This window comes from Fonsecaea monophora (genome assembly GCF_001642475.1).
Source record: "Fonsecaea monophora strain CBS 269.37 chromosome Unknown Scaff29, whole genome shotgun sequence".
Taxonomy (NCBI): Eukaryota; Fungi; Ascomycota; class Eurotiomycetes; order Chaetothyriales; family Herpotrichiellaceae; genus Fonsecaea; species Fonsecaea monophora.
The window spans coordinates 132,735-160,165 of record NW_019173960.1 but is presented as its reverse complement, the minus strand read 5'-3'; the positions used below and the strand labels follow the sequence as shown (position 1 = coordinate 160,165).

The 27,431-nt window shown below is 51.4% G+C and overlaps 8 protein-coding genes across 8 annotated transcripts; 4 read left to right on the top strand and 4 right to left on the bottom strand.

The window, feature by feature from the left end:
• Positions 1–679: 679 nt before the first annotated feature.
• Positions 680–1,886, top strand: AYO21_04922 (hypothetical protein; the record flags this gene model as incomplete). The annotated part of the gene is made up of 2 exons (XM_022654893.1): positions 680–1,769; positions 1,837–1,886. 2 exons carry the CDS (start codon positions 680–682, stop codon positions 1,884–1,886), a joined length of 1,140 nt encoding a protein of 379 aa, XP_022512797.1.
• Positions 1,887–2,045: 159 nt separating this feature from the next.
• Positions 2,046–5,282, bottom strand: AYO21_04921 (hypothetical protein; the record flags this gene model as incomplete). Its single annotated transcript, XM_022654892.1, has 6 exons — positions 2,046–2,346; positions 3,436–3,983; positions 4,045–4,202; positions 4,271–4,794; positions 4,853–4,928; positions 4,982–5,282. 6 exons carry the CDS (start codon positions 5,280–5,282, stop codon positions 2,046–2,048), a joined length of 1,908 nt encoding a protein of 635 aa, XP_022512796.1.
• Positions 5,283–7,231: 1,949 nt separating this feature from the next.
• AYO21_04920 (hypothetical protein) lies at positions 7,232–9,460 on the bottom strand (the record flags this gene model as incomplete). The annotated part of the gene is made up of 1 exon (XM_022654891.1): positions 7,232–9,460. One exon carries the CDS (start codon positions 9,458–9,460, stop codon positions 7,232–7,234), a length of 2,229 nt encoding a protein of 742 aa, XP_022512795.1.
• Positions 9,461–11,191: 1,731 nt separating this feature from the next.
• Positions 11,192–12,899, bottom strand: AYO21_04919 (hypothetical protein; the record flags this gene model as incomplete). The annotated part of the gene is made up of 6 exons (XM_022654890.1): positions 11,192–11,434; positions 11,492–11,649; positions 11,703–12,166; positions 12,283–12,442; positions 12,525–12,557; positions 12,611–12,899. The coding sequence occupies 6 exons, from the start codon at positions 12,897–12,899 to the stop codon at positions 11,192–11,194; spliced, it is 1,347 nt and encodes a 448-aa protein (XP_022512794.1).
• An 883-nt stretch (positions 12,900–13,782) lies between these two features.
• Positions 13,783–16,410, top strand: AYO21_04918 (hypothetical protein; the record flags this gene model as incomplete). Its single annotated transcript, XM_022654889.1, has 5 exons — positions 13,783–13,793; positions 13,851–14,544; positions 14,600–15,514; positions 15,569–15,689; positions 15,782–16,410. The coding sequence occupies 5 exons, from the start codon at positions 13,783–13,785 to the stop codon at positions 16,408–16,410; spliced, it is 2,370 nt and encodes a 789-aa protein (XP_022512793.1).
• A 991-nt stretch (positions 16,411–17,401) lies between these two features.
• On the top strand, positions 17,402–21,484 carry AYO21_04917 (xanthine dehydrogenase; the record flags this gene model as incomplete). The annotated part of the gene is made up of 1 exon (XM_022654888.1): positions 17,402–21,484. One exon carries the CDS (start codon positions 17,402–17,404, stop codon positions 21,482–21,484), a length of 4,083 nt encoding a protein of 1,360 aa, XP_022512792.1.
• Positions 21,485–22,027: 543 nt separating this feature from the next.
• AYO21_04916 (hypothetical protein) lies at positions 22,028–25,834 on the bottom strand (the record flags this gene model as incomplete). The annotated part of the gene is made up of 2 exons (XM_022654887.1): positions 22,028–25,630; positions 25,688–25,834. 2 exons carry the CDS (start codon positions 25,832–25,834, stop codon positions 22,028–22,030), a joined length of 3,750 nt encoding a protein of 1,249 aa, XP_022512791.1.
• A 763-nt stretch (positions 25,835–26,597) lies between these two features.
• On the top strand, positions 26,598–27,353 carry AYO21_04915 (hypothetical protein; the record flags this gene model as incomplete). Its single annotated transcript, XM_022654886.1, has 1 exon — positions 26,598–27,353. The coding sequence occupies one exon, from the start codon at positions 26,598–26,600 to the stop codon at positions 27,351–27,353; it is 756 nt and encodes a 251-aa protein (XP_022512790.1).
• Between the last annotated feature and the right edge of the window lie 78 nt (positions 27,354–27,431).

The following is a 27,431-nucleotide window of genomic DNA, read 5'->3' as shown; positions in this document are numbered from 1 at the left end:
GGCCAGGGTGGTCAGTTGGTCGGTTGGTCACTCGGCAGACACAGTGAGTTGGGTGGTCGAGCGCGTGGGCACACCCATACAAGAAATGTCGTGTGGGGGTGAGTGAGAAGAGTTGGAGTTGGAGTATTGCGGAGTATCGGAAGAATATATTCTCCGCATCCCGAATATCCCTTGAACTACTCGGTTCAGCCTAATTTTTGGTGCCCCATAGCACCTCGTAGTCGGTATACAAGTGGATACACCCCCTGAACATGGACACAATACAAGCGTGAGATACACTGTACGAGGTATATACCCCGTTCATACCCCTGACCATGACATGCCATGTCTACGGGATATGCAAGAGTCATTTGTTCGCGTGTGTGGGCGCTGACAGCTCGCTAGCTAGCTCTTCAGGTGGCAGGTAATCGGTGGCTGGTGGCTGGTACCTGGGCTGGGAGGTATTCACCTCACCTCAACTCAGGGTGGAGGATCGACTCAGTTCTCAACGGGTTCTTCCCCGGGTGTTTAGACATACCTCGTAACAAATGATTTATCCAGAACTATAATCGTACGACGTACGAGGTATATTTACCCAAGGCCGTGTGTTATCTTTTGAATAGTCGTCGCGCATCAGTCAGTCAGATATTACGCAAACTCTACTCTACATATCAGACCTTCCAGAGGGAAGAAGTAGACGATGAAATTTCAAAATATTCTCAACGCCGGCCTCCTCTCGGTATTACCGTCGTCGTCTTCGTTCCAAGAACCGCCACATACAGCCAGCGACCTCCCCTTCACCATCACGCCGTCAACGCCAGAGAAAACGGCCAACTACACGGCGCCGGTGTTCCCCATCGCACCCTTCACCAAGTACGCGCACAACCCTATCTTGAGGCCCAACCCGGCGGCGAACTGGGAGTCTGCGTACCTGTACAACCCGACGGCGATTGTGCTCAACGAGACCGTGTTCCTGCTGTACCGGGCGCAGAACGCGTCCAAGACGTCGTCGATCGGGCTGGCCTGGTCGAGCGACGGTGTCAGCTTCACCCGCCTCGACCGCCCCGTCGTCTACGCGACCGAGCCGTGGGAACACCTCGGCGGGACCGAGGACCCGCGCATCGTCCGCGTCAACGGCACCTTCTACCTGACTTACACGGCGTACGACAGCGTGACGGCGCGGCTCTGTCTCGCCACATCCACGGACCTGTTGCACTGGCAAAAGTACCCGCCCTTGTTCCCCTCGTACCGGGACGTGGCGTACTCGGATATCGACGTGCCGTCGCCGCGCATCGATTGGTCCAAATCCGGCGCCATTGTCAGCGAACCGACCCCGGACGGCCTGTACCACATGTACTTTGGCGACAGCTTCTTCTACCACGCCACGTCGCCGGACCTCTTGAACTGGACAGCACTGCCCGCCGACCAATATTTCGCCAGCCCCCTCAATCCGTGGGAAAATGGGCTGATCGAACCCGGACCACCGCCCATCAAGACGCGAGATGGGAAATGGCTGCTTATATACAACGGCATGACGACAGGGCGTGTGGGGTACCCGCAGAAGCAGTACTCGGTGGGCCAGATGCTCATCGACCCCTCGGGCTCGTTTCGGCCGACGCTGAATGTGAGCGATGGCGCGTACCAGCCCGCACTGAGGGATGGGCCCGTCGCAAGGCTCGAAAGGCCGATCTTGGTGCCCGAGGCTGACAACGAGCAAAAGGGCCAGGTGGACCAGGTGGTGTTTGCCGAGGGGCTGGTGCAATTCCAGGGCAAGTGGCTCCTCTACTTTGGTAAGCGGGAGTTGTCCCTTCCCAGGGAGACGACGGTATTATCGTATCTGGCTGACCCGTATCACAGGGCAGGGAGACAGTGAGTTGGGTGTGGCTATCGCAGATCAGCAACCGTGAGGGTGTCCAGGGCGAATGCCTCGCGAAGGTCGAGCTAGGTGTGCAAGTTCATGTTGCTGGATCATCAATACAAGGCCTTGGTAGATTCAATGACGAAGATTCGGTCAGATTCATGCCGTGAGCCTCACCCCCTCCTGGCTCATAGTCCTGCCATATCGTCTACGGGATCCCGAGCTCTTTTATATCCTCATCAGAAAAGCCGCCTGCTCGGAGTGCATCAATTCCGTGGCTGTAAAATTTCACGTTGACTTCGTCTTGAACCTGCAGTAAGTTTGGAGCGTCGCCGTTCCCCATCAGGCCATCGTCCCAGAAATGTCTCATGATTTTGTCTTGCACCGTGTTACCAGAGGGATCTAAGGCCACGGTGCGCCATGCATTTGGCGGCTCAAAGACGACCAAGAATGATCTATCGGCGACCGACCCAGCCTTGCGTAAGAGATCAGCCTCCAAAGAGACGTCTCTATATAAGAGGATATCACAGGCTTTGATACGGAGCAGAACGAATGATTGGTCATAGTCCCTTACCCTTCGGAGGGGTTCCCAATGGTGATGATATCCACCTGCTGAGTATAATGGAAATCGAATCCAGGTGTTGAGGTCAGCTCCAGCCTCAATGAAAGCGCGGGTCGTACGTTCTAGTGATTGAGGGGACTTATTCAGGACACTTTAAGTCCATATAGTGATGCACTTTGTTGTATCCCCGCCGGCCGGATGGATGAACAACTTTTGATTCGGATCTGCTCCCAATGCCAGTAATAGCTCTACATTTGCCAAGTAGTCATGAATAGTATGGATTGCCGACATGCGGCAAGCGTAGCCAAGAAGGTCAGTCAAGTAGGCTCTATTGTGAATTAAGCCTGAGCGTGTCAACTTGTGTTTTGTGTATGCCGGATGGCTGAAGGGAGCAAAGATTTTGGTGTAATCCAGATTTCCCCTGGCGTCATTGTCGCATTTCTGCCATGTCTGTTGTATCTCTTCGCCAGAGAAAGCACCCCAGGACTTGAGTTTCTCGAGTATCTCTTCCAGCTACACAAACATTTCACAGGCAATTTCAGGGTGATTGTCTAGGTAATTAACAAACCACGAGACATTCAAAAAATAGAATGGCACCCTGTCACTGAAAATAGGTTGACATACCGGTATGGCGCCCAATAAGATCGTAACAAGCATAGACTTGTATCGCATCATGAAAAGCTCGTGGCGCATGAGAGGTTGAGCTTGGAGTAAATTCTTGCCGGATTCCGTCTTAAGATATTATCGAGCAGTCCGGTGCAGAAACGACACATTCAGAGCTCGGTGATTCTTTCCGATCTCAATGAGCCTTTTCATGGTCTCTGGATAGTGGATGAGGCTGGTGTTCTCAACGTCCACTCCCCAAGGTTGCTAAGGTTGATCGACATATGGCCTAGCGAATCCATAATCCCAATTTAGCGGCCCATATATTTCGAGAAAGCCCGCGCAGCGTGTGAGTATCCTTTTCTTTAATGTTTCGGCGTTCAATTCCTGTCCCAAAGTTTTCAAATCGCATGTTGCTAATTTGTCTAGATACGATTTCTGTAAACTTTCGTCACGGGCAATCGTCATCTCAATCAAGGAGCAATTGGGATAGTGTAGGACATATTGCAAATACGCTGCAGCTTCCATCGCGTAGAATGGGTGGTCGGCATCATTCATGCGCTTCCACATGAGTCCATAAAGATTGAAAATCCCTTGCGGCATTTGTTGAAGGCGTCTGACCAAAATCTGCCAGTCGTCATCCTTCCGAATGCCTCGAACTAGTGATTCAACAGTCAGGCGGACCCAAAGAAAAACTCCTTCTGCCCTGAGCAAAGCTTCCGTAATTAATTCATGCATCTCCGTCGAGGCTGGAGTTGCGAGCCATCGATAGCTGTCCGATGACAGGGTCCTGGTGAGTTTGTCTTCAACGTACCGGGTAATGTCAGATTTGGTAAGATCTTGAAGTTTCAGTTGTGGGCAGTACTTGTACAGAGAATCGAGACTCGCAGATGGTCGACTTGAGATACATATCTTTGTCTTCTGGCGGTCTCGGAAAACCCCAATAGTATCTTGTATGGCTTCGAAGTGGTCGTCCAAGCCCTGAAATTCGTCCAAGCCGTCAAGAAAGCGACAGATAGGATTGCATATTCCTTGCACCAACGACTGGAGAATTTGCCGCAGCTGCTTTTAGGTCCAAACAGTAGGTAAAGGTGGTGAGATCTTCTGCAACATAGTCGACCAGATTTAGATCGAGGTAGTAGCATCCATTGCCTTGAGCATTTGCCAGATTATAGAACGTAGAAGCCCAACTTGACTCTTCTGGAGGTCGATCCCTGCTTCCCAGAAAAAGAAAGTAATGATAAGTGGTTGTTGGCCGGTGAATTTACGTGTAAACGCTTCTCGTGTTCGCTCATCCTGGACCACAAAATTCATCAGAGTACTCTTGCCCAACCTGGCTTTCCCCAAGATCCAGTAGATCGGATTGTCGTCTTTTGTCCACAGCATGAAATTGTCCCATAGGCATTTGGTATGTGCAGTACCGTCGAAAACCCATTCAAAGGTTTTACTGTGTGCATCTTCGATGGTATCCTGGCGCTGGTTAATCTCCAGAAAGTACAAACTTTCCATGAAGCTCTCATAGTTTGCCTGATCTGTCCTGGCATCGACAAAATGGTCGAATTTTCTGTCGATGTGGCGCCGCGTGATATTGTGTTCTAGCATTGTGTAAGCTTTGACGTCTTCGGCGGTTGTCTTGATGAGGCTGTCAACCCTAGTATTGCCAGCGACAATCTCCGAGTAGATCTTCCGCTGCCAGTCGTTTAGTTGGTCCAGGACATTTGTCTGCTGCGCTGCCAGAGTTCCCAGGTTCTGGCTCGAATAGTTCATCAGTACACACCAATGGATGATCATTCTGGGTCAGCCAAACAGGAGTAGTTGCACCTTGGAAGAGCCTCGTAAGAGATACATACCTTAAATGGACCAGGATTGTAGAATCCAACACTCTGGCACATTCGTCGAGTTTGCGCTTCAACGCTTCAACGTGATCTGATTTCATCTTGGTTCTGAAGGTTTTGGTCAAGGCGGAAAGCTTGTAGAACCAGGTTTAACCGTGATCTTTTGCAGCTCATCCTCAAGATCTTTTGCTGCCTCGATACAACTTCTGCTCAGCTCGGCAAGATCCACCCCACTCTCTAGGAGCGGGAATTTGGAGGCACTTGACAATGAGTCCTGCAGAGAGTTGTGACATTTCAGTAGGTGCTGGGTGCTGTGTCGCAGCTCGTCAACCCTTGCTGTTGTACCAAGTTTGCGAAATTGCGTGAAGATTTCGTAGACTTTCCGCGAAGCATCAACGACCTGAATCACGTTACATGCCAGCCCAAAGGCGACCAATGCTTTCATACTTCCGAACCTGAGCTCTCCGCTGTGGAGGGAGAGTTGGTTGTCGCCTTGCAACACTCAGCCTTATTCGAGAAAGTGGCAGGGGACTCGCCCTAGAACCCCTGGCTTGAGTCCCTTCGCTGTAAATTGGTCGCTGATACAGGAAGAGGATAATATTTGAAGAGCGAGATGAATTCTGGATGACGGGGGAAAGAGAGGAAGAAAGAGAAACAAGGAGAAAGTAGCAGAGGTGAAGTGGTGGAAATGAGGCTAATTTCACGTCCGCGCACCATGTCAGGCATTAATTCTTAGTAGCACCGCCTCCTGCCCAATCAGGAGAAAGAGCTTGACAAGGCAGAAAAGAGCAAGAATAATATCCCAGAGAGAGCAAGGGAACCGTAGAGAGGAACAAACAAACAACAAAACAGAGAGAAACCTCACAGTTGTCGGGCTGAATCCTGTTATTTCGGTATCTATCCCTAGGCTGCTATCTAATTGCATGACCATCCTTGACTTGTCTTCCTGCCTCTTCGTAGCTCTGGCAGGACAGAGCAACGCAAATCGATAACAATCCAGATGATTCGAATCCAGCCCACGGCTTGGTTTCTTTTTTTTGGGTCTTTTTTCTTTTCTTTTCGAGTGTTGAGGATGGGGGACTCGGAGCGTAGCTCACAAGCCCGCCCCCTCTCACCACAAACCTCTGCATACCGGCGAAATCGGATGCTGCATGCTGGAATCCGATCCACCAGAGGTATATGGAAGAGGGAGCCTTCTTCAAAGTGACGTCAATGGCGTGCTGACCTCTCGCAAACCCCGACTGTATGACTGGCTCGTGGGAGACATGCATTGAGAGCCCAATCATGAGTTGACGTACACAGCCGAGTCCTGCGGGAAGCAGCATGCCAGACATCACTTCGAAGGCGAGCTCATTCGTGTTGAAGTCAGGTCCGTTCCATCTTGCCATCTCACCGAAGTGACTGCTTTCGACTTTCTCCGAAGATCAGTGAAGAGACAGTGACTGCGGTTGAAACGCAAAGTCTCCGAGGCGACAAAAGGGAAAGGCTGAACTGCAACAACGAACGAGGGCCTCAACATCCAAGCACACATCAACAGCAATCCATGAGATATCCCTCGAGACCATAGCTCAACAACAAAAAGGGGTCCGGGTTAGAAGAGCCTACACAACAACATCCAAGAAGGATGAAGGGGGCTCTAAAACCAACATGTATCCGAACGTCCCGTGCAAGACCTGCTTCGTCCTCGAGATACCACTTGCGATTCCCCACTTGAACGAGAAGAATCAAGGGCATATAGATCGAAAGGACTTATAATTCCACTCCATCACGCGACTCCGGCTGCGATAAACCGGCACAGTGTTCTGATCGCAGCACCGAAAGCCTTGCTTGACACCCTGTCACAGAGTTGTGACAAGGCGCGACAGCCACTGTAGGGATGAAGGGCTATCGGAAGGTCGGCGGAGAACAGAACAGGGTATCTCTCGACCAAAGGACGAAAGAACCACGCTGCGCCACCGGAGAAGGGGCAGGGAAGGAACTCGAGTCCCTCGGTGCTGACCTTGAGGAAATCAATCCTCTTTGCTGTTGCTTGAAAAGTAAATGCCCGGGCATCTTCCTTGTTTCTTTCTTTCATTGCGATATTGTGCCCGGGCGGTGATCAAGTTGTGACAAAGAAGATGTCCTCCACAAAGCATATCGTCATTCAACATCACACGCGCATTACCAATGCCACCCTTTATGCTCTTTCATCACTGATGTATTCAATCGGAATTCCATTATTCTTCCAAACGTGTTCCATTACTCTCCACTGCGCCGCAACTCGTGACAGAGTCGTCCGGTTGAACGTAACGTGAAGGTTTTCTGGTGCTCAAAGTGATTGTCGCACCTATCTCAATTTCTTTTTTCGGGCGGTCGTAGTACCGACAATGCAAATGCTCATTCCGTGTTTTCATCTCAGGCTCTATTCCAGATGCTTCCATGTTTGCTATCCATCTGCGACTGCTCCGACTCTTGGTACACTCGATGCCTCGCAAATCCCAGCTTGGAGTCTTGATAGTTCTCCTCAAATGCTTCGGCTTTCTCTGGAGGAATGTACTTTGGGGGAGTGTACTGTGGCGCCGGTGACATTGGTCGTGGATTGTTGACATTGCCTAGTGGGATGTCCACAAATTCAGGATGTCGCCCCTGATCGTCAAAGCGAGAGCCACTACTTGTTCCAAGGCTCGAGGGGAATGCTGGCGCACCGCCTTCGCCACGGACCTTATCACGTCTACCCCAAAGCATCAGCGCTCGGACGATGCCCATAAGCACAACTGAAACCCAGACAAGCAGAATGACGGTTGAAATGATCGCTTCCGTCCGGATTGTATCTTCCACTTCATCGATAAATCTTGCGACGGCCTCGGAAATCTTGTCGCTTGTGGTGTCCCCTGGACTCGCGAGGAAAGAGTCAGAAGGGTTACTCGAGTCCGCCAGGCTGGCGACGGCGCCAAGGCTGAAAGTGTCGTTCGGAAGTAGGGGAAAGTCGATGTGCGCATTATCATGAACCCAAGTGAGGCCCTTTTCGATTCCCTGGATCTTGAGCAAGATCAGACAGTTAAGAACTTCCATGATGGGGTCGTACAATATAGTCCCGCCAAACGTGGTGTTGAGAACATTTGTCGTTTCATCCACGAATGTGTTCAGTGTGTCATTGATTGCATTCGTGGATGTGTTGACCCAACCCAGCATATTTTGATTGATGTCCTTGCTTGTGGCGGCAATCGCTGCATTTGTGCCAATAGCCCATTGTTCGGATGCGTTGTTGAGTTGCGCAACCACCTTGTCAGAAAAGGCGCCCACCTGATTCGTGAGGTCTGGGACTTCCTTTTCCAGAGCATGGAGCAGCATAGCTTGACAGGCACAAGAGAACAAACCTGCTATGGCGAGAGCGAGCACAAACAAGGCAGCATCAGAGGTGGCGTATGCAACGACCCAACGAACCAGGTCCTTCTTGCGCTGAGACTGGAATGTGTTGGATAGCTTGATTCCAGCTGCCGAGGTGTAAGGGCGGCTGACCAGGTAGACAACGTCCAGAGGGTCACGAGCGTCAGAATTGATCAATTGACTGCGCTGTTGCATTTTCTGCCATCGCTTGATTTCGCGCCACGCCATTGGGACCATAGCGAGGAGTGCTAAGGTAAGCAGCACGCCAATGAAAATTCTGCGTGCGAGAGCAGCCACATCGACCAGCCCGTCAAAGAAGTCATTGATCCCGTCGTTGTCACTGCAGAATGTAAGTTGTTCTTTTGCGGGGACCGGGAACAAGGATCTGTTGAAGGTATAGTTGCCCACATATTCGTTCATGAGCTGTTTGACTTCTTCAAAGGGTAGGCGGATGATGCTTTCCGTAAAATTCTTGACCTGGGCAAAAGTAGGAATAGAGTTGTTGAGTTTCTGCAGGTCGGCGTCAAGGTTGGCTGGTAGTTTGAGATTTTTCAGCGAGTTCATTTCGGAGGTGAGATTGAGAGGAGTCGGCTGGTCAACAGTTTGTCCGAAGGCAATAAAGCTCTCGAGTTTACCGATAAAATTGTTGTAGGCATCCTCGAATGTTTTGACAGCGCCCGACAAGTCGTTCCCGAGATTTTGGGTGAGTTTGTTGAGACCATCTTGAGCAGAGTCGAGGGTTCCGATGACGGAGTGCAAGCTGCCGCTGACAGCAAAAGTGATCAGACAAAGGTAGGTGTTGGTCATCATGCCTATCACGAAGACCACAATCTCTTCCACTGCCGTGACACTCATGGTGGTCATCTGAATCAGACCGTTGACCGACTTTTCGATCCCGGAGGCCGCCACTTCGTTCACGCCCTGAGACATGTAGTGAGGCATAGAAGCCATGGCGGACCCCATCGACTCGACGTCGGAACAGGCAGACAGTGCTTCGCGTCGTGCAGAACCCAGGTTGCTGTCAATCCCCGAGATTGCGATGAGGGTGCGAGCCAGAACAAGTAGGAGGAGAATGGTCCATCGATTGAGCCATATCTGTGATAATCGAGCCCGGAGGCCAAGGTAGGGTGTGATGGATGGTGCAGTGTTTGGTAGCGGCCGAGGTGGGCCTTGGTCGGAGTAGTAGTCTCGTATCTCATGGCTGCCGGCAGGCATGGATGGAGGAGCGCCAGCCACAAGGGCCGACGGGGCAGACATGGTGCAGAGATCGACGGGAAATTATCTAATATCCGAGTTCAAGTAAGTACGTGGGTCGACTTGAAGGTCTTTTTCGAGATGTGGAAGTAGATGGTATTGCCGGAGAAGAAAAGGAAACCGAGTCGGTCAAGAAGGTGGTGATACAAGTGACAAGGCAGGTTAACTGACAAAGGCAGTCATCAAGACTTGAGGCAGAGAGAATGCTATTTATGACACAAACAAAGGAGATTCGTGACATGCAAGAAAGAAGCAGCAGCCAGCAACAGAGAGTCAAAGTGAATGGAGAACAATACACAAAGGATGGTGACAGAGGGAGTAGAACAATAAGAACAATAAGACTCAATAGAAATGGTGAACAGAATTCTGCCAGTACGTACCGCTTTTCCCATCGACCTCGACCCCCATGTTGCGGGGCGCACCACCAACATGTTACAAGAGGCTCTTCTGAACCTTCAGACACAGATTGAGCGTGTTTCAAAAGAGTTGCCGCATGTGGTGGTGCAGGATTCATATCGGCTGGTGGTGATGTTTCCAGACTCAAAATTGGCGCGTAGTTCAGAAATAGCGCCACCAGGCTGAAGAAGCGCCCACCAACCATCTCATTGACGCTGCTTCCACGTCCGACACGCGCTCGCACGTGGTCGCCGATATTGAAACAAGATGGCGCAGTAGACTCCTCTTCAGATTGCCTCGCCATATCCCCAGCTGCCACCAACACCCCGTTCCAGCACCGCAAGGACCCGTCATGGTAGTGACGTAACTCGGAGAACATGAATTGCCGCCGAGGACGTAATCAGGTGTAGACCGACGGACGCAGCGCAGGAGGAGGTGGTGGTGCAAGACTGGGAAGGGAGACACCGACGAAGCAATCCGATATTCTCAAATGGTGCCTATCGAGAGGAGAACAATCGACGACAAGGTGAGACGAGAAGCAGGGTTTTAAATGATCGTCCAAGCTTCGGAGGAAATCAGCCACGAGATCGGCAACTTGTTTTTCCTGTGGCGTTTAGGGAAGCGGGGCAGCAGCCACGGTGATGTCATTGCTTAATTCAGGCTCTCTGTGAGCTTTACTACTTTAGTCCTAGTGGCTCTTCTTGCATTGATCTTCCATCCTCCCACTGTATCAGCCACGCGACGAGGGCTGCATGCAACAGTTGGTACCTACGGTGCTTGCACAGTAGAAGTCGAATATCTCGTGCGCAGAAACCCGACCCCCCTATGTTAACTTGAAGCTATGTTGATCGACAATGCGAGGCGTCGAACGTCACTAGCACACCCACGTCATTCCCTGTAATATGGAGAGGTCGTACATCATCTCGGCCGGCTCATCGTCTGTGTAAAAAGTAGACCCAGCACAGCCTCATGTCTGGCAACGGAAGACACTCTGCTCCATTGCAGTTGGCTCACAGACCTGTAAATGGCGGGCACGGGAAACTTGGTCGAGGGCCCAAGTGCGAATAATAGTCAGGGCGCGAAGGAGGCGGCGATTCACACCAACAAAGACGTGTGTAAGTGTACAGCGATATCATGCGAAGCTTTGCAAGGTCGACGTTGATTCCGGATCAGGTGAGTCACAAGCATGTGCGAAAGCTGGCCAAGACAGTTCGGTGAGCAGTCATCCGGACGTCGAAGAGGCGAAAGCATGGTCGTCGAGGGAGTTCAGAGGTCATCCAGCAGCGGCGTCGGAATTCCGTTCACGAGCCAGGTCACGCTTGGTCCACTCAACGCGCCTCATCGTTGCTCACCTTGACCTTGGCCACCTTGTTGTTGAGCTGCCATGGCAGCATACCACATCTGAAGGTAGTTCTGGTAGCCACCATATGCAGCATATGGGTCTGCCTCCCCTGCCGCTGGGGGTGGTGCAACGCCTTGGGCAATACCACCGGCAGCGGGAGGATACACAGGCTGTTGTCCGGGATACCTGTCCGTATAGTCGTCGCGACTTTCACGTTCACGAGCTTGTGTCCGAGCACGCTGAACCAAATTAGTAAATATGCACCACCAAGTGTCACGCCCAGGGGAACCACCTACCACAACGTCGACTTTCTCCATGATCGCACGTTTGGCGGCATCAATGGCGTGCCGGCTACCGATAAGACCAATTTCGCGTTCAATATCTCGTCCAGCAGCAGGCGAGACATTGATCTTACACCCTGTTTGATTCTGCATATCACGGATGGACTCACCCCCTACAGGGAGATTAGTCAGACGTTGCACTTCAAGCTGGTAAGCGGAAACATACCTTTGCCGATGATCATACCCACCGCTTCGCCGGGTACAACGATACTATCGTTAATCTTGCCGTGCGAGTCCTCTCGCTCACGGTGGAGATCCTTGATGCTGATACCTTTCTGATCACTCTCTACAATCTCAAGGATCAAATCTCTTGCATATTGCTGTGCCGACGCACTGCCAATCAGGTTGACCGGTCGCATACCATTCACGCTCTTGTTTTCTCCAACGATATTGACATGGCATCCACTTCGATCTTGTAAATCTCGAATAGTTTCTCCTCCTCGACCGATAATCAAACCCACGGTGCGATCGGGGACCATCATTTGAAGGCTGTCGCCTTCTTTGGTACTCGTGACCTTGGTTTGGTTGGTGCGGGGCTTGTCCTGACCCCTCTTCACAACTTCGTTGTCGTCAATGATCCTGAAAATCTCGGCCTTGGCCGCTGTCCGGGCCGTTCGACTGCCAGATATCCTGCAGTGCCGTTGAGGTCCAGGCACTTCGGGTCCATCCATGAATTGTACCCGAGCGCCTGTTGTGTTTTCGACTCTGCGTAGATTTTCTCCAGAACGTCCGATGATAAGACCTACCACACCTTTGTCGAGAGGTAGAATTTCTGATTCGCCTTCACCTCCTCGGTCAAGCCCAGGTGAGCGATCATCTCGATATCGTCCAGGAGAATAACGTCCGCCTCTTGGAGAAAAGGAGCGCTCTCTATTGTAACCGCGCTCGTTCCCGCGTCGTTCATCCCTGTAAGTATTGTAGGCATCGCGATAGCCCTCGCGGTGGGGGGGAGACCGAGAGGGTGACCTTGAGCGTCGGTACGTTCTACTTCCAGTGCGAAGGTCTGATGGGTTCATAGGTGCTAGAAAAAAATTGTCAGTTGGCGCCTCAAACGTTTGGACCGGTAGAACATACGTCTACTAGGATCATAAGAGATGCCCTTTTCGGCAGCGATGCCCCGAGCTTTGGCGACAGCATCGGCAATGCTGACAGAGCCGGAGCTGACTGGTTTTATGTTGGTCAAGTCGACACTCCCGGAGTGTATGGGCTGAGGGAGTCCGTAGGGCGGTGCGCTGCCGGGGGGAGTGGCGTATTGAGGTGGAGGGTAAGAGGCACCAGGAACAGGTGGAGGGGGAGCGGTTTGCGGAGTGCTACCTTGCCTCTGTGCCGCCAGCGCGGCGAGGATATTGCTAAGGTCTGCCATCAACCTTGAAGGTGCAAGAGTGCAAAAAATTTCAGGTCGCAACAACCAGAGACAAACTAGGGTAAAAGAGCACGCAGTCGAAAAAGAAATCTTATTCAGAACCAACGAGGTGGATGTTGGTGCTATGAGTTTCAGGTCAGAAAAACCCAGGCGCTGCAGCCACTTTCTGGCGCAGGTGGGGGCTTTGAATTTGGCCGAGATCACGTGCTTGGACTAACCGTAAAGAGGTACATCACCAAACTTCTCAGCCTTGGGAAGTAACAAAGCTGGTGGGCAGCCTGGTTCCAACGTTGTTACTCGCTTCACAACACAATCAACTATATTTTGATGGACAACGCATCGTATGGCGCGTCACCTAACAAGCAGCCCACTTGTCTCCACGACATTGGGATATTCCTGTGCACTAAACTCTCACCCGTGTCTTCTGGAGGGCTTTGTGCTCAATCAATCTAACAGCATCCCAGTGCTTTGGCCAGAAACAAAGAAAACTCCAGCACTGATGTAGGTTGAAAGTGCCTAGCGAGTGTAAAGGATAGAGCACTGTGTAAAATTAACTAGCAATACCGAACCGTGAGGCCACTAGCTTTCTCTGGATTTCCGAATATATTTGTTCACAAAATATACCGATTTCTCATGACCTGGGGCACTCGTAACCACTGCAGTGATGTGCACCTTGAGAAATTCAGAGCACGTGTCCATTTTGTGCCGGTACTCTTCAAAGGCCTATGTTGTTTTCTCGGCCTGTTAGCCGACTGTGATGAATCTCATTCACAACCTAACCCGCAACTCCGTGCCTCCATAGCACTGAAACCGCGTCTTTTGTAAAGAACTGCAGAACAGAAGCTCTTCTCAAAGAGGTCCATGCTGGCCTCGCTCTCTGACAATGTCAAGCGCGTAAGCAGCTCTCCAAGTCATCACGACACGCATGCTGATGTATTTCACCACTGGCAGATCAGACAACAAGTCCGAACAGCAGGACGAAACCAAGCAACACACTCTGAAGCACTCCCACGCATTTGTGGCTCACACCTCTTCGTCCTTGAAAGATTCAAAACTCCTGTGGCCCTCGAAAGGGTCACGGGTTCACACAGTCGGCGTGCAGGATGAGGAGCTGGTTGCTGTGACTCGCGCTCTGGGCGATTTATTTCAGGGTAGGGATGCCGAACAAGTCCTTGCTGGCTTTTGCCAGAAGATATTCCTATTATTCCAGACAGACACAAAAGCACTGGGTATAGCAAGTGTCATCGCGGAGCAGCTCTTCAAGAGTTTCGACGACAACGGGTCATTTGGACGAGAAACGATGCCCATGGGCATTCAAGGAGTCCAAGAATTAAATTGGACCACCCAGAACGAAGAGCTAGCTCCCCTCCGCAAAGAGTATCAGACCAGGGTCAAGGCTGAGGGTGGCCCATTACCACCGTTCTCCATGACAGATTCAAAAGGAAACCAGCTTCTCTTTGCTGGACTGGAGGAGGAGACGCTGATCATCATCGATAAGACAATGCTGTCAGCAGGTCTTGTCAGATACCGCCATCATACTTTCGACATAGGCGTAAACCGGGCCAAATGTTCGTGGCAGCTGTTCGTCAAAATCAAACACCGAGATTTTTTGCGCTCGTGGTTTCGCACTAGTGCAGCACCAATTGTAAGTGTTGAAAGTCCGTTCCGATGAGCGAATCCTTCAGGCTGACTCCATGCAGCAAGATATGGCTGTGGCTATTATGACGGCAATGCGAATCTTTTCGGAAGCCCGTTGTTTCATCAATGAACCTGGCAGGCGAACAGAGGCAGTCATTTTGGTGGAAACAATCCGACGAGGGGAGTTTTACATGAATTCGACCGTGATTGATGATGATGATGAAGGAACTGCCGCTGCTCCGGGAACGCTCACCCCTAGTTATTCTGTCGTCTCGGCGCACGATGGCAGTGAACACAATGTTTCTGCCAGTCCAAATTCTCGTTCACGCTCAGATAACTCCCATTCACGACCAGCCACATCTTCGTCTTCATCATCTTCTGGTTCTTCTTCCTCATTAAGCACAATGGTCAAACGGTCGATCCCAGATTCCACTGTGAATATGCAGGCCAGTTCCACAAAGAAGGGCAAAAAGAAGCGGTCAACCAGAAAGAAACCGCAGAAAAAGACGGTACCTCAGGACCAGACGCAGGCAAACGAAAGCCCAGGAGACAAGAGCTTGTCTGAGATCGTGGACAAGATGGCAGACGCCAAACTCGACGCACCGACCGATATGCCACCATCAGCGTCTGCTGTCCAGCATGATGGAGGCAGTCCTACGGAGAATTCGAACGTTCCTACCTCGATGAAAGTGAAGCGGAAGGCTAAAGACGAGGAACTCCGTAAGGCTCGAACAACCGAAGGGCTGGGAAGGGGCCTCGGTGATACTATTTCTCGTCGTTCGAGTGATTCTGACCGAACGGTAACTCCAGCAGATTTCTCCAATAAAGATGGCGCCAAGGATTCTTCTAGCAAAGGTCAACAAGGGATCCAAAAAAGTGGAGATGATGATGCAGTTCTTGATACAAAGGGCAAAGGACATACCAAGAAGGAAGACAACAACACCACAGCCACTTTGACTGAATCAGTCTCCCGCGAGGTATGCTCTTAATCCTTTGTGTCATTTGGCTGGTCACTGACCCAGAGTTTGCAGCAGCGTTCCCAGCCTGTGGACCAGGGGCCTCAACGCCCTCCTGCTGCGTTCAAGTTCGACAGCTTTGATCCACGTCTGCGGTGTTTGCAACCCGACTGTCGAAACATGACAAGTTGCTGGGGTGAGTTCATGTTGCGACCTGACGCGGCTGAGTTCAAAGTCCAGCCATGGAAGCCGTGCTAACCTTGGGTAATATATTAGATTGCGCCGTAGTCATCTGCCCTGCCTGTGGCACTGACAGCTTCACCCGCTACTGCAGAAAGCAGCACCTGTACGACGACATCCAACGCCACTGGGCCCTGGAATGCGGAAGGAACAAGATCAAGGGACCGATCGACCGGAACACAATTCGCCCCAAACAACTCCCCAAGCGTCCCTACACTTTTGGCCAATACCATGACATGGTCGAGCGTCACAGACAGGCGGTATACCGCGCGATGGAGGATGCTGACTTCTTCATCTTCAACGACGTCGAGATGCTTGACGACAGCATCGTGCAGCCGACACAAGAGCAGTGGAATTCGGTGCGCGGAACAGGTGCTGCGGTGTTACAGATTATCTTTCCCGATGACATGACGCCGCACTCCGACCGGCAGGTTTTCAACTACCACATTCAGCGCATCTTGTCGGTAGGCAAGCCATTGGCCGAGGACAGTTGTATGAGAGCGATGGAAATGATTCGCTCGGCGCTAGTCATGTCGGGCAGCTGGAGGGAGGAGGTATTGACCTACCTGTGCATGCAACTGACAGGTGAATGGGGCAATTTCAAGGTGCCAGAGCGCTTTTACAACGTCGAGCAAGTGAACGGAATGTGGCAAATGCATCGTGTGCTCATGGCATGAGTTCTGACGGCCGCGGCCGCCGGGTGAGGAGGAGGTTTGCTTGAGCATTGTACGATAGAACGTTGAGCTGCGATCAAAGGGGCGATGAGAGCCAGACATAGTAACAGAGAGAAACCCAGCCTTCAGAGGCATTGGGATAGAACCCAAAGATCAATAAAGACGCCGTCGATTCCAACGTTGTACGAGGTTGTTGTATCTTGTCGCCTTCCTCCGAGCCACCTTGTCTTTTGACCATCAAGATCCATTGCTCCCGACTCATGTCCAAGCTGCAAAGTGTATGTCATAGTCTTTCAACAATGTAGCGCTCGTGTTGTCGGCCGCCGACTCTCCAATTTTGCGGGATCAGGCCAGGCCCACAGGCTTCAGCGGGTATTCTGATGGCAACAGGTAATAGCTCGATAGGTATGGGGTTGTCCGATCATGTTGACGGTGACAGAGAAGAACAAATTAAATGCCGTACCAGTTGTTATCGGAGGTCGCCGCTCGCACATCAACAACTGGAGTGGAGAGGAGGGGTTGAGCGGGTGAGTGACCCATGTCGACCATTTCCACTGCGCTTCATTCGCCCACTCGCACCACAGGGAACTTCCATCTCACAGCATCGATGAACGTCAGATGGCTTTACGAGATTGGTGAGATATCGTCTGGTTGCAATTGTCTCCTGTCTGATTCGTGCATTGTCGCCCATCGCGTCCCATTTCCCTATCAATGCCATGTAATACATCGCTCCCGCACTGACCAAAAGCTTCAGGGACTGGCTGATAAGGATCTGGTAGTCTCGAACAAGTCTGTCCTGTCTTTCCAGCTTCATTTCTTCGTCGGGCTGACTCCGTACGACATTTGATCTCGCCCTTGAATTCTCCGATTGCCTTCATCTACCTCCTAAGTCATAGAAAAGGCCGGAGTTGGAATGCTGACCTGACAGGGCACCTCCATTCCTTTTCTTTCCCTCCCTCATTCGAAATCATCCTGCCGACCACGTATAGTCGAGATGGCGCCTGGCGTCCTCGAACCAGCAGCGACTGCTGAAAAGGTTGTTTCGCTCGCGTCCCTTACCAAAAACTACGACGACACACTCCGCTTCTACCTCAATGGCACAAAAGTCGAGCTGGACTCGGTAGATCCAGAGATTACATTACTCGAATATTTAAGAGGAATTGGATTGACAGGAACAAAATTAGGCTGCGCAGAAGGTGGTTGCGGTGCTTGCACCGTCGTCATCTCCCAATTGAATCCCACGACGAAAAAGATATACCATGCTTCTGTCAATGCATGTCTGGCTCCTCTGGCCAGCGTGGATGGCAAGCATATAATCACAATCGAGGGCATTGGCAGTTCAAAGAACCCACATCCTGCACAACAACGAATTGCCATGGCCAGTGGAAGTCAGTGCGGGTTCTGCACGCCAGGAATAGTCATGAGCTTGTATGCCTTGCTCAGAAACCATGGCCCCGAACCATCTGAGCTGGAAATCGAGGAGAACTTCGATGGCAATTTGTGTCGATGCACGGGTTACAGGCCTATCCTGGACGCCGCTCAGAGTTTCAACAAAGCATGTGGCAAGTCGATCGCAAACGGCGGCTCTGGGTGTTGCATGGAGAACGGCGGCTCATGTAGTGGAGGAGAGACGCACGGTGCGGATGCAGCAGTTGAAAAGAAGTTTACGCCTCCATCTTTCATCCATTACGACAAGTCCACGGAGTTGATATACCCCCCAGCTCTGAAGAAGCACGACTTCAAACCGTTGGCTTTTGGCAATAAGAGGAAGAAATGGTATAGACCTGTGACTCTCCAACAATTACTCGAAATCAAGAATGCCTATCCGGGCGCCAAGTTGATTGGCGGGAGCACAGAAACCCAGATTGAGATCAAATTCAAAGCCGCACAGTATTCGGCGTCAGTGTATGTGGGAGACATTGCGGAACTTCGACAGTACTCCTTTCACGATGACTATCTAGAGATCGGCGGGAATGTTGCCTTGACGGATCTGGAGACTATCTGTGACGAAGCTGTCAAACACTATGGAGCTGTCAAGGCCCAACCATTCAAGGCCATCAAGAAAGCCATCAGGTATTTCGCGGGCCGCCAAATCCGAAATGTTGGCACTCCTGCAGGGAATCTAGCGACGGCGTCGCCCATCTCTGATCTCAATCCCGTCTTTGTTGCCACGAATTCGACCCTCATTGCGAAGTCTCTCACCAAAACTAACGAGATTCCGATGGCTAGCTTCTTCAAGAGATATCGGGTGACTGCATTGCCAGAAGACGCTATCATTGCAGCAATGAGGATCCCTCTCACCGCCGAGAAGGGAGAGTACGTCAGATCCTACAAGCAATCGAAGAGAAAAGACGACGATATCGCTATCGTCAATGCATGTTTGCGAGTGGCCCTGGATGACGACTACAAAGTAAAGAATGCCAACCTGGTGTACGGGGGCATGGCTCCTATTACCATCGAGGCCAAGCAGGCGTCTGAGTATATTGTGGGAAAGACATTCACAGATCCACAGACGCTGGAGGGAGTAATGAACGCATTGGAGCATGACTTCAACCTTCCATTCGGTGTCCCAGGAGGAATGGCTTGGTACCGCAAATCTTTGGCACTGGGTTTCTTTTATCGCTTCTACCAGGATGTTCTTCTCAACATTGAAGAAGCTAGCAAAGGTGCGGACAAAGAGGCCATCGAGGAAATTGAAAGAGAAATCTCGCGAGGCCTAAAGGATCATGATTCGTCTGTTGCCTATTCGCAGAAAGTCCTCGGGAAGGAACACCCACATATGGCGGCATTGAAACAATGCACTGGCGAAGCCCAGTATACAGACGACATTCCAGTGCAGAAAAACGAGCTTATCGGCTGCCTAGTCTTGTCAACCAAAGCACATGCCAAGCTAATCAACGTCGACCCAAGTCCAGCTCTCCAGCTTCCAGGTGTCATTGCCTGGGTCGACAGGCATGACTTTGCCGATCCAAAAGCGAATTGGTGGGGTGCTCCTGTTTGCGATGAAGTTTTCTTTGCCGAAGATGAAGTGTTTACGGCCGGTCAACCCATCGGCATGATTCTAGCAAACACTGCCCAACAAGCCGCTGCCGGTGCGCGGGCCGTGCTGATCCAGTATGAGGAGCTACCAGCCATCTACACCATCGAAGAAGCGATCGAGAAGCAAAGCTTCTATGAACACTACAGATATATCCGCAGAGGTGACGTGGAGAAAGCATTCAAGGAATGCGATTTTGTTTTCGAAGGCACGTCGAGAATGGGTGGCCAAGAGCATTTCTACCTGGAGACCCAGGCTTCTCTGGCGATTCCTAAGCCGGAAGACGGAGAGATGGAGATCTGGAGCAGTACTCAGAATCCATCCGAAACACAAGCATACATTGCAAAGGTGCTCGGCGTTCAATCAAACAAGATTGTCTGCAAGGTCAAACGTCTGGGTGGCGGCTTTGGCGGCAAGGAGACTCGAGCTGTTCAGCTCGCCACTATCTGCGCAATTGCGGCAAATAAAGTCAAGCGACCGGTCAGATGCATGCTCAACAGGGACGAGGACATCATGACTTCTGGGCAGAGACATCCTTTCTTGGGCATTTGGAAAGTTGGGGTCAACAAGGATGGGAAACTGCAGGCACTCAAAGCCAACATCTTCAACAATGCTGGTTGGTCCCAAGATCTGTCTGCTGCGGTTGTTGATCGAGCACTATCGCATATTGACGGATGCTACAACATCGCCAATGTGGACGTGGACGGTCGTCTCTGCAAGACAAATACTGTTTCCAATAGTGCTTTCCGTGGCTTCGGCGGTCCTCAAGGCATGTTTATTGCTGAGTCGTTCATGGAGGAGATTGCAGACCATCTGAAGATCCCCGTCGACAAATTGCGAGAAATCAATTTCTACAAAGACGGTGAAGAGACGCACTTCAACCAAGCGCTCGAGGATTGGCATGTGCCATTGATGTACAAGCAGATCAAAGAATCCGCCGACTACGACGCCCGTCGGAAAGCGGTTGATGAGTTCAATGCGACGCACAAATGGCAAAAGAAGGGGTTGGCAATCATTCCGACGAAGTTCGGCATTTCATTCACCGCCCTCTTCCTCAACCAAGCCGGTGCCCTGGTTCACATCTACCATGACGGTTCCGTCCTCGTTGCCCACGGCGGTACCGAGATGGGCCAGGGGCTACACACCAAGATTTGCATGATCGTGGCCGAAGCACTGCAGGTACCTCTCACAGATGTGCATATCTCAGAGACGGCGACAAACACTGTTGCCAACGCTTCAAGCACAGCGGCATCGGCGTCATCGGATCTAAATGGCTATGCAGCTTACAACGCGTGCATGCAAATCAACGAACGCCTGGCTCCATATCGCGAAAAGTTCGGCCCCAACGCCACTATGAAAGAACTGGCCCATGCGGCCTATTTTGACCGTGTCAATCTTTCTGCGAACGGCTTCTACAAGACTCCTGATATTGGATATGTTTGGGGCCCGAACCCTTCTGACCCAAGCGTAGAGAACACGGGAATGATGTTCTTTTACTTCACGCAGGGTGTAACCGCGAGTGAAGTTCTTATCGACACTTTGACCGGAGACTGGACTTGCCTACGGTCAGACATCAAGATGGACGTTGGGCGAAGTATCAACCCGGCGATAGACTACGGCCAGATCGAAGGTGCATACGTCCAAGGCCAAGGTCTCTTCACCACCGAGGAATCTCTTTGGCACAGAGCCAGCGGCCAGATCTTCACGCGCGGGCCTGGCGCTTACAAAATTCCTGGGTTTAGAGATATTCCCCAGGTCATGAATGTGTCTCTTCTGAAAGATGTGGAATGGAAAAACCTGCGCACAATCCAGCGCTCGCGAGGCGTAGGGGAACCTCCTCTGTTTATGGGGAGTGCAGTCTTCTTCGCCATCCGAGACGCCCTCAAGGCCGCGAGGAAACAGTACGGAGAAGACGACGTGCTGAGCTTACGAAGCCCTGCAACGCCAGAGAGGATCCGGATCTCGTGCGCTGATCCTATTCTGAAGAGGTGCCTGGTCGAACCAAGAGAGGGTGAGAAGAGTTTCTTCGTCTCGATATGAGACAAAAGAGAGTAGAGGCATGTCATCTCTACTGGCACACACAGAGGGGACCTGATGAGTGCCAATAGAGCATGAGGCATCGGTTACCTGTGGTTGTAGTATGGTTCAGATCTGGTAGAGGAGATCTATATCCCTACCCCGTGGCACACGTACATACCTACTTACGTCTTACATGCATGACGCATCTATGTCAGAGCTACAAAGCTGCAAAGCCTGTTTGCGCACAGATCACATATTCGATTCAGTTTTGTGTTCAGAATTATAGGACAGATAGTTAACTCTCCATCGTTTATTTCATTTTCGTGACAAAAACACGTCCCAGCGTTTCATGTCGACAAGCGCGCCTCGTCGTCGTAATCATCATCCAGACCCGTGTGTGTGTGTCTCTCTCTCTATGCAATCCAAGGGGAAATTTCCCCAGTTCCAACAAGCCCGCACGTCTTACCGTGTTACTTTTCGTGTGTTATGCCATGGAATGGTAGGACATTGTTCCCGAAACCTACCTACCCATAGCAAGAAGCCAGCCCTGCGCAAGACTGAACACTATGTAGAGTCACCAACACCGAAACCGACACCGGATGCGGATGGTGGTGGTGAGAGGTCGACCACGATGCGCACCGACTTCTTTGGCTTTTCACGGTTCTGCTGCGACCCGGCACCGAAGATCGAGACTGGGCTTTGTTGTCCTGCCCGCCGCGAAAGTGCAGGCGCAGGCGCAGGCACAGGCATCCATGGCGAGGGGGAAGGCGAAACGGGATTCGGTCCAAAAGCCACCTTCTTGCCTTTGATATCCTTTTGCTTTTTCTGCTTCTTCGAGGGACGCTCGTCTTCCAAGCCCAGGATAAGGTCAATGTCCTCTGCATTGTCGGTGTTGACAAGGCCATCGTCCCGTCTCGCGAACAACGCGACAGGCGCGTCTAGTTTTCCCCCTCTCATCTGCTCCTTTTCATCATCTGCAATCTTCAAAAATCCTTCGCCTCGAATGATCCCGTTCATTGTGCCGTCGTCTAGGAGGCTTTTCTCTGCCTTGACCAGCTCCGCGTTGCTCATTTGTCGACGCCGCTTGAGGATCTTCTCCTCCAGGGTGCCTCTCAGAACGAGGGTCTCGACGTAGACAGGGCGTGTTTGGCCGATGCGATGCGCCCGCTTGATTGCTTGCGACTCGATGTCGGGCTGCCAGATGGGGGACACAATGAATATGCGGCTGGCGGCAGCCACGTGGAGGCCGTGAGAGGCTTGCTTGAGATCCATGAGAAGAACGCGGAACACCTCTGACTGGTTGAAGGTTGCGAGGTATGCTGCGCGGCGCGTCACCGAGAGTGTGCTTGCATAAATGAGGAATTTGACCGATAGCAGTTCAAGAGCCTCAGCTATCCAGAAAGCGATGTTGTTCGAGTCGTAGAAGATGATAATTTTCTCTGTTGACTGGAGTGTCAAGATTCGTGAGCAGAGGTAGTTGAGCTTCGCAGATGTGAACCCGACAATACGCGATTTAGCCAAGGCTGCTGGAAGGACGTGATGATCTGGCACGAATAGTCGCTTTCTTGGTGATTGGAAAAGTTCGGGAGCAATGTCTCTCGCTGAAGAGCGGACAGGAGACGGAGTAGCCGATTGGTTTTTGACTTTGGGTTCCTCCATTACGCCCGCTGTGGGAGGTTTCTTTCCAGTCGAACTCGAACGGACTTTATCTCTGGCTTGTTGCTCTTCCGTGGCTCGTTCACGAGCCATTCGCATTGCTCGAAGTCCTGCTCCAACAAGACCCATCAAGGGTCCCTCTGAGCCAAGATGGCTCAGCACATACTGCTGGACTTCTCGAGCTTGGACAGTTCCGAGGAGGACAGGGTTTGATAGTTGGCCATCCAAGGCCCAAGATTTGGCAGCATGGTCAGGAAAGTCTTCGATATATACGCCGATTTCATGGTAGACCGAGAAAGCACGCCAACCCGAATCACTCAGGGCTCGTTTGCCATTCAAGATTGCCTCGCTCAGCAATGGCCCGTCTTCGCCAGAAATTTGGCCAGGGTGTTCGTCCAGGTATTTGCGACTGACCCTTAAGGTCTCGACCACGTCATGTTTGCTGAATCCAACCCAGTGGAAGCTGGATCGGCGGAGGTTCATGATCAACTCATCGAGGGATTTGCGGTTCTTGGGATGGAACATATAGTCCTCGTCTATCCTTTCCGAAGTAACTGCATTGGAGGTCAGAACCAACCGGAAAAGGTTCATGCTGAGTTTGTCGTAGAAGCTCGGTTCCAGATAGACTGTGGTGTTGTGCAATGGAGGTAGGCAGAGATCGACATCGATATCCTCAATCCGATGGCGGATGATGAGGGACTGGAGCATTGTTCGCAGAGCTGGTGCAAAACGACGTTTGCCAGATGCATCGAAAGGAGAGAGATATCTTTTCCAGTCGGCGTAGTCAGAGCCTTTTTGGTTTGCCCAGGGTTGTACCTTGAGAAACCTGACAACAATAGCGCGTAATCGTTCCATATCTTTGAGTTCTTCCGTCGATGTATCTGTGGCTTTTCTCCGTTCCAAGGCTGTCTCAATGGATTGTCTCCGTAAAGCCTCCATGCTGTGGTTGGTTTCGTCGAGTGCGAGATTAACCTCAACACCGTGAAGCGAGTGGGAAGGTGTGCCAGACACGACCCACCGGCGTTCGATGGACATCTTGTCCAACATCGCCATTGCATGTGTTCGATAGCTTGAGCCAGCGAAGCCATGCCCCTCGTCGCAAATGACGCGCACCCATCGAACTTCTGTTAGTTGGGACCGAAATCTCTCCTGGCCCTTGAACCGTCTCCCTTGGTTGAGATCATCATCTCTATATTCTTGTTCAAAGCGTGACTTGGTGATTAGCACAATGTCATGTCTTATCAATTCCCTCCAGTGAGGTATATCCTTGGTGGTCGAGTCCAGAACCAAAACGTCAAGCGCCTTTTCTTGTGTATGCATATCTATCTCATGTTGCCATTGGACAAGAAGATTAGGTGGGACAATCAACAGTGTTGTACATGCAAGGCGTAGCACTCGGAGATCTTCTCTTTTCTTCCCTCGTCGGTCCGGCGTCGTCGGGTGGAAGATGGGTTCAATAAACTCACCATCATACTTGGCCAGAGCGTCCGTGCAGCTGTCAAAGTGGTATCCCTCTTTCTTGAGACATGCAAAATGGGCTTTCCACGGCACACCATTCTGTTTGATCGCTCTTGCTGCCAGGTCCAGCAAACTAGGTGTTCGTGTATTGAGCTCCGCAGTAGTTGCGTTCACTCTACCCTCCGGGATCGTAGGATAATGGCCCCTAGTTGCTAGGATCAGGGCAATGCATATCAGCGTCTTGCCGTAGCCCATGGTTTCGGCGAGGATGCCACCACGAGATTCACTATAGAGATGAGAATGACGCAGAAGAACGCCTTCATAGACATCTAGATAGAATATTGTGCCATTGAGATCTCGGAGGGCCTGCTTTCGTGGGTCGAGAAACTTGGAAGGGTATATTTCCCTCTGGAGCATCGCGGCCACCGACCGCCTCTGGTAGGGATATAATGAGGTTTGTAGGCCGTTGATCTGGTTGTTAAATATGCCACGCATGGACCTCTGACTGTGCACACAAGAGCCCGCATCAGCAAGGGAAGTTTGTGGCGAGGACAAAGTATTAAAGATGTAAAAGAGGGATTCCTGCTGGAAGTCATCTGGTTGCTTGTACGTCTGCAAGGGCAAAGCCGGGTCGTATTTACCATCCCACGCGTCCCGAGAAATGTCAATGAAGTCAATGAGCAGTTTCAGAACCTTTCTAAGATCCTTGATCGAGCCTCTAGTACTTCGGTTGACATCCTCTGGCAGTGCATAGACCCGCAATGAGGCACAATCAGGATGGGTGACATGTGGAAGCAGGAGAGTTCTGATCCATAGCCGCTTCTCGCCTAATTTCAGCAAAGGGTGAGGATGTGTAGCTTCTCCCGCGGGTCCAACCATTCTCCAGCTATCACTGAGCGCATTTTCAGAAGGGCGGATCAGGCGAACAGATCCAAGTGCGACATAATCGTCAGTAAAAGGCGTGGTCTCGGCGCCTAGTCGACTCGGGTTGTGGCAAGTCGAGTCCACAGTGCCGGCGGTCCAGTGGGACGCCATCATACCTTTTTCAGAGTCCTAAGCACCATCAGATTGACCTTGAGAGCTGCATGATGTACGAAAGGGCATGTCTACCATGATGTTTGACTCCACATGTGAGGCGGAACTCTCAGTTGTCGAGGAGGTCAGGAAGAACTGATCCGTATCAAAGAATTGGTCTTCGTCATCTTCTTCACTATCGCCACCGTGACTCGAAAGTGCAGGAGGATGTAATTGGGACATGATAGAGATAGTCGAATAGAAGTCTCGTGGACAAGTTGATGTAGGCTGGGTGTGTGCCTTGAACCTGGAGTAGAGTTGGAACTGTGTGGGAGCTAGTAGGAAGAGTTTATATTTGTGTCTGACAGAAAGTTTGCAGAACTGCGGGCCACATTAACTTTTAAGATTATGTCAGACAGTGGGGTTTCCGGGAAGGCTGAATATTGCACTGCAGCCTAGCAGTAAGTCAGGGGAAGTCTACGAGTCCAGCCTCCTTGATACCTGCGACATGAGGTGCCATGGCAAGGCTACATCTCCAAGAACTCACTTCCTACCATTACCGAGTAGAGAGGGAAAGAGAATGATGGGCTTTCAACAAAGTTCTTTACCCCGCTTCCGATTGTCCAAATCTGCTCATATATACCTCCGACAACTCGCCTAGTCTGTGCACAGTAGACCTCATATCCTTAATGAGTGTGCCCAACCAGAATCGATGGAACACACCCGTCCAGGAAGAAGGAGAAATGCGGTCATGGCATCTCGACCCATTCGCCGGTTGTTCGGAAAAGCGAAGCCAATCGCTCCAAGTGGCTGACAAATCCAACCTCGACTTCCTTAGATATAGACAACCGTGACAACCTCGGAAGCCTCCCTCGTGTCTTTCGTGTGAATCCAATTCTTCACGGGGAAACATCATCAACCAAACTCCTCTTTTTCTTCCACATCACGCCTGTAACTCGCCTGCGTTTTGATGCTCTTCAGCCACACACGACGCTCCCTGTTGAGAATGACGAACTATAATATCACCATTACCAGTGACGTCGTATGTCCATGGTGCCTCATAGGTCATGCGCGTCTGTCTCGCGCCATTGCAGAACACAAGAAGACGTATCCCGATGATAGCTTTCACCTGAAATACTTGCCTTTTTATCTCAACCCACCGCCGCAGCTGACCAGTGGGAGGGGTCCAGCGCCTCCGCCTTTTCCAGCACCGTCGCGCCCAAGGCGTGAAATGTACGCTGCAAAATTTGGACCTGAGCGCGCCAAGCAAATGGAAGCCATGATGACCCAGACCGCCCGTGCTGAAGGGTTCAACTTCAAATTCGGCGGTATGACCGGGCCCTCGAGGAACGGACACCGACTTGTCCACTGGGCACAGGGGAAAGGAGGCGAGGACTCCCAGAACAAGGTTATGATGGGTCTTTGGAGGCGCTATTTCGAGGAGGAAGTTGATATCACCACCCTAGACAACTTGGTGGATGTGGGATTGGAGGCTGGGCTGGGCACCAAGGAGGAGATCACCGAGTACCTGACTTCTGGCAAGGACGGGGAGTTGGTTGACAAAGAAGCAGAAGAGGCGCATCTGAAGGGCATCTCTGGTGTGCCCTTCTACGAGATCAACGATATGTGGGAGGTATCTGGCGCGCAGGATCCCCTAGCTTTCCAGAAACTGTTCCTCAGGTGGAAGGAATTGGAGGCCAAGGGACAAGTGCCCACAGGTGATGCCGGCGCGAAGACTTCTGCGGGAAATGGCTGCTTGTGAGCATGAAGGCGGAGTGGCTGGAGCGAGAGATTGATCCAAGGGAGAGAAATCTGTTTCTGCGAGCCTCGTGGAGTGAAG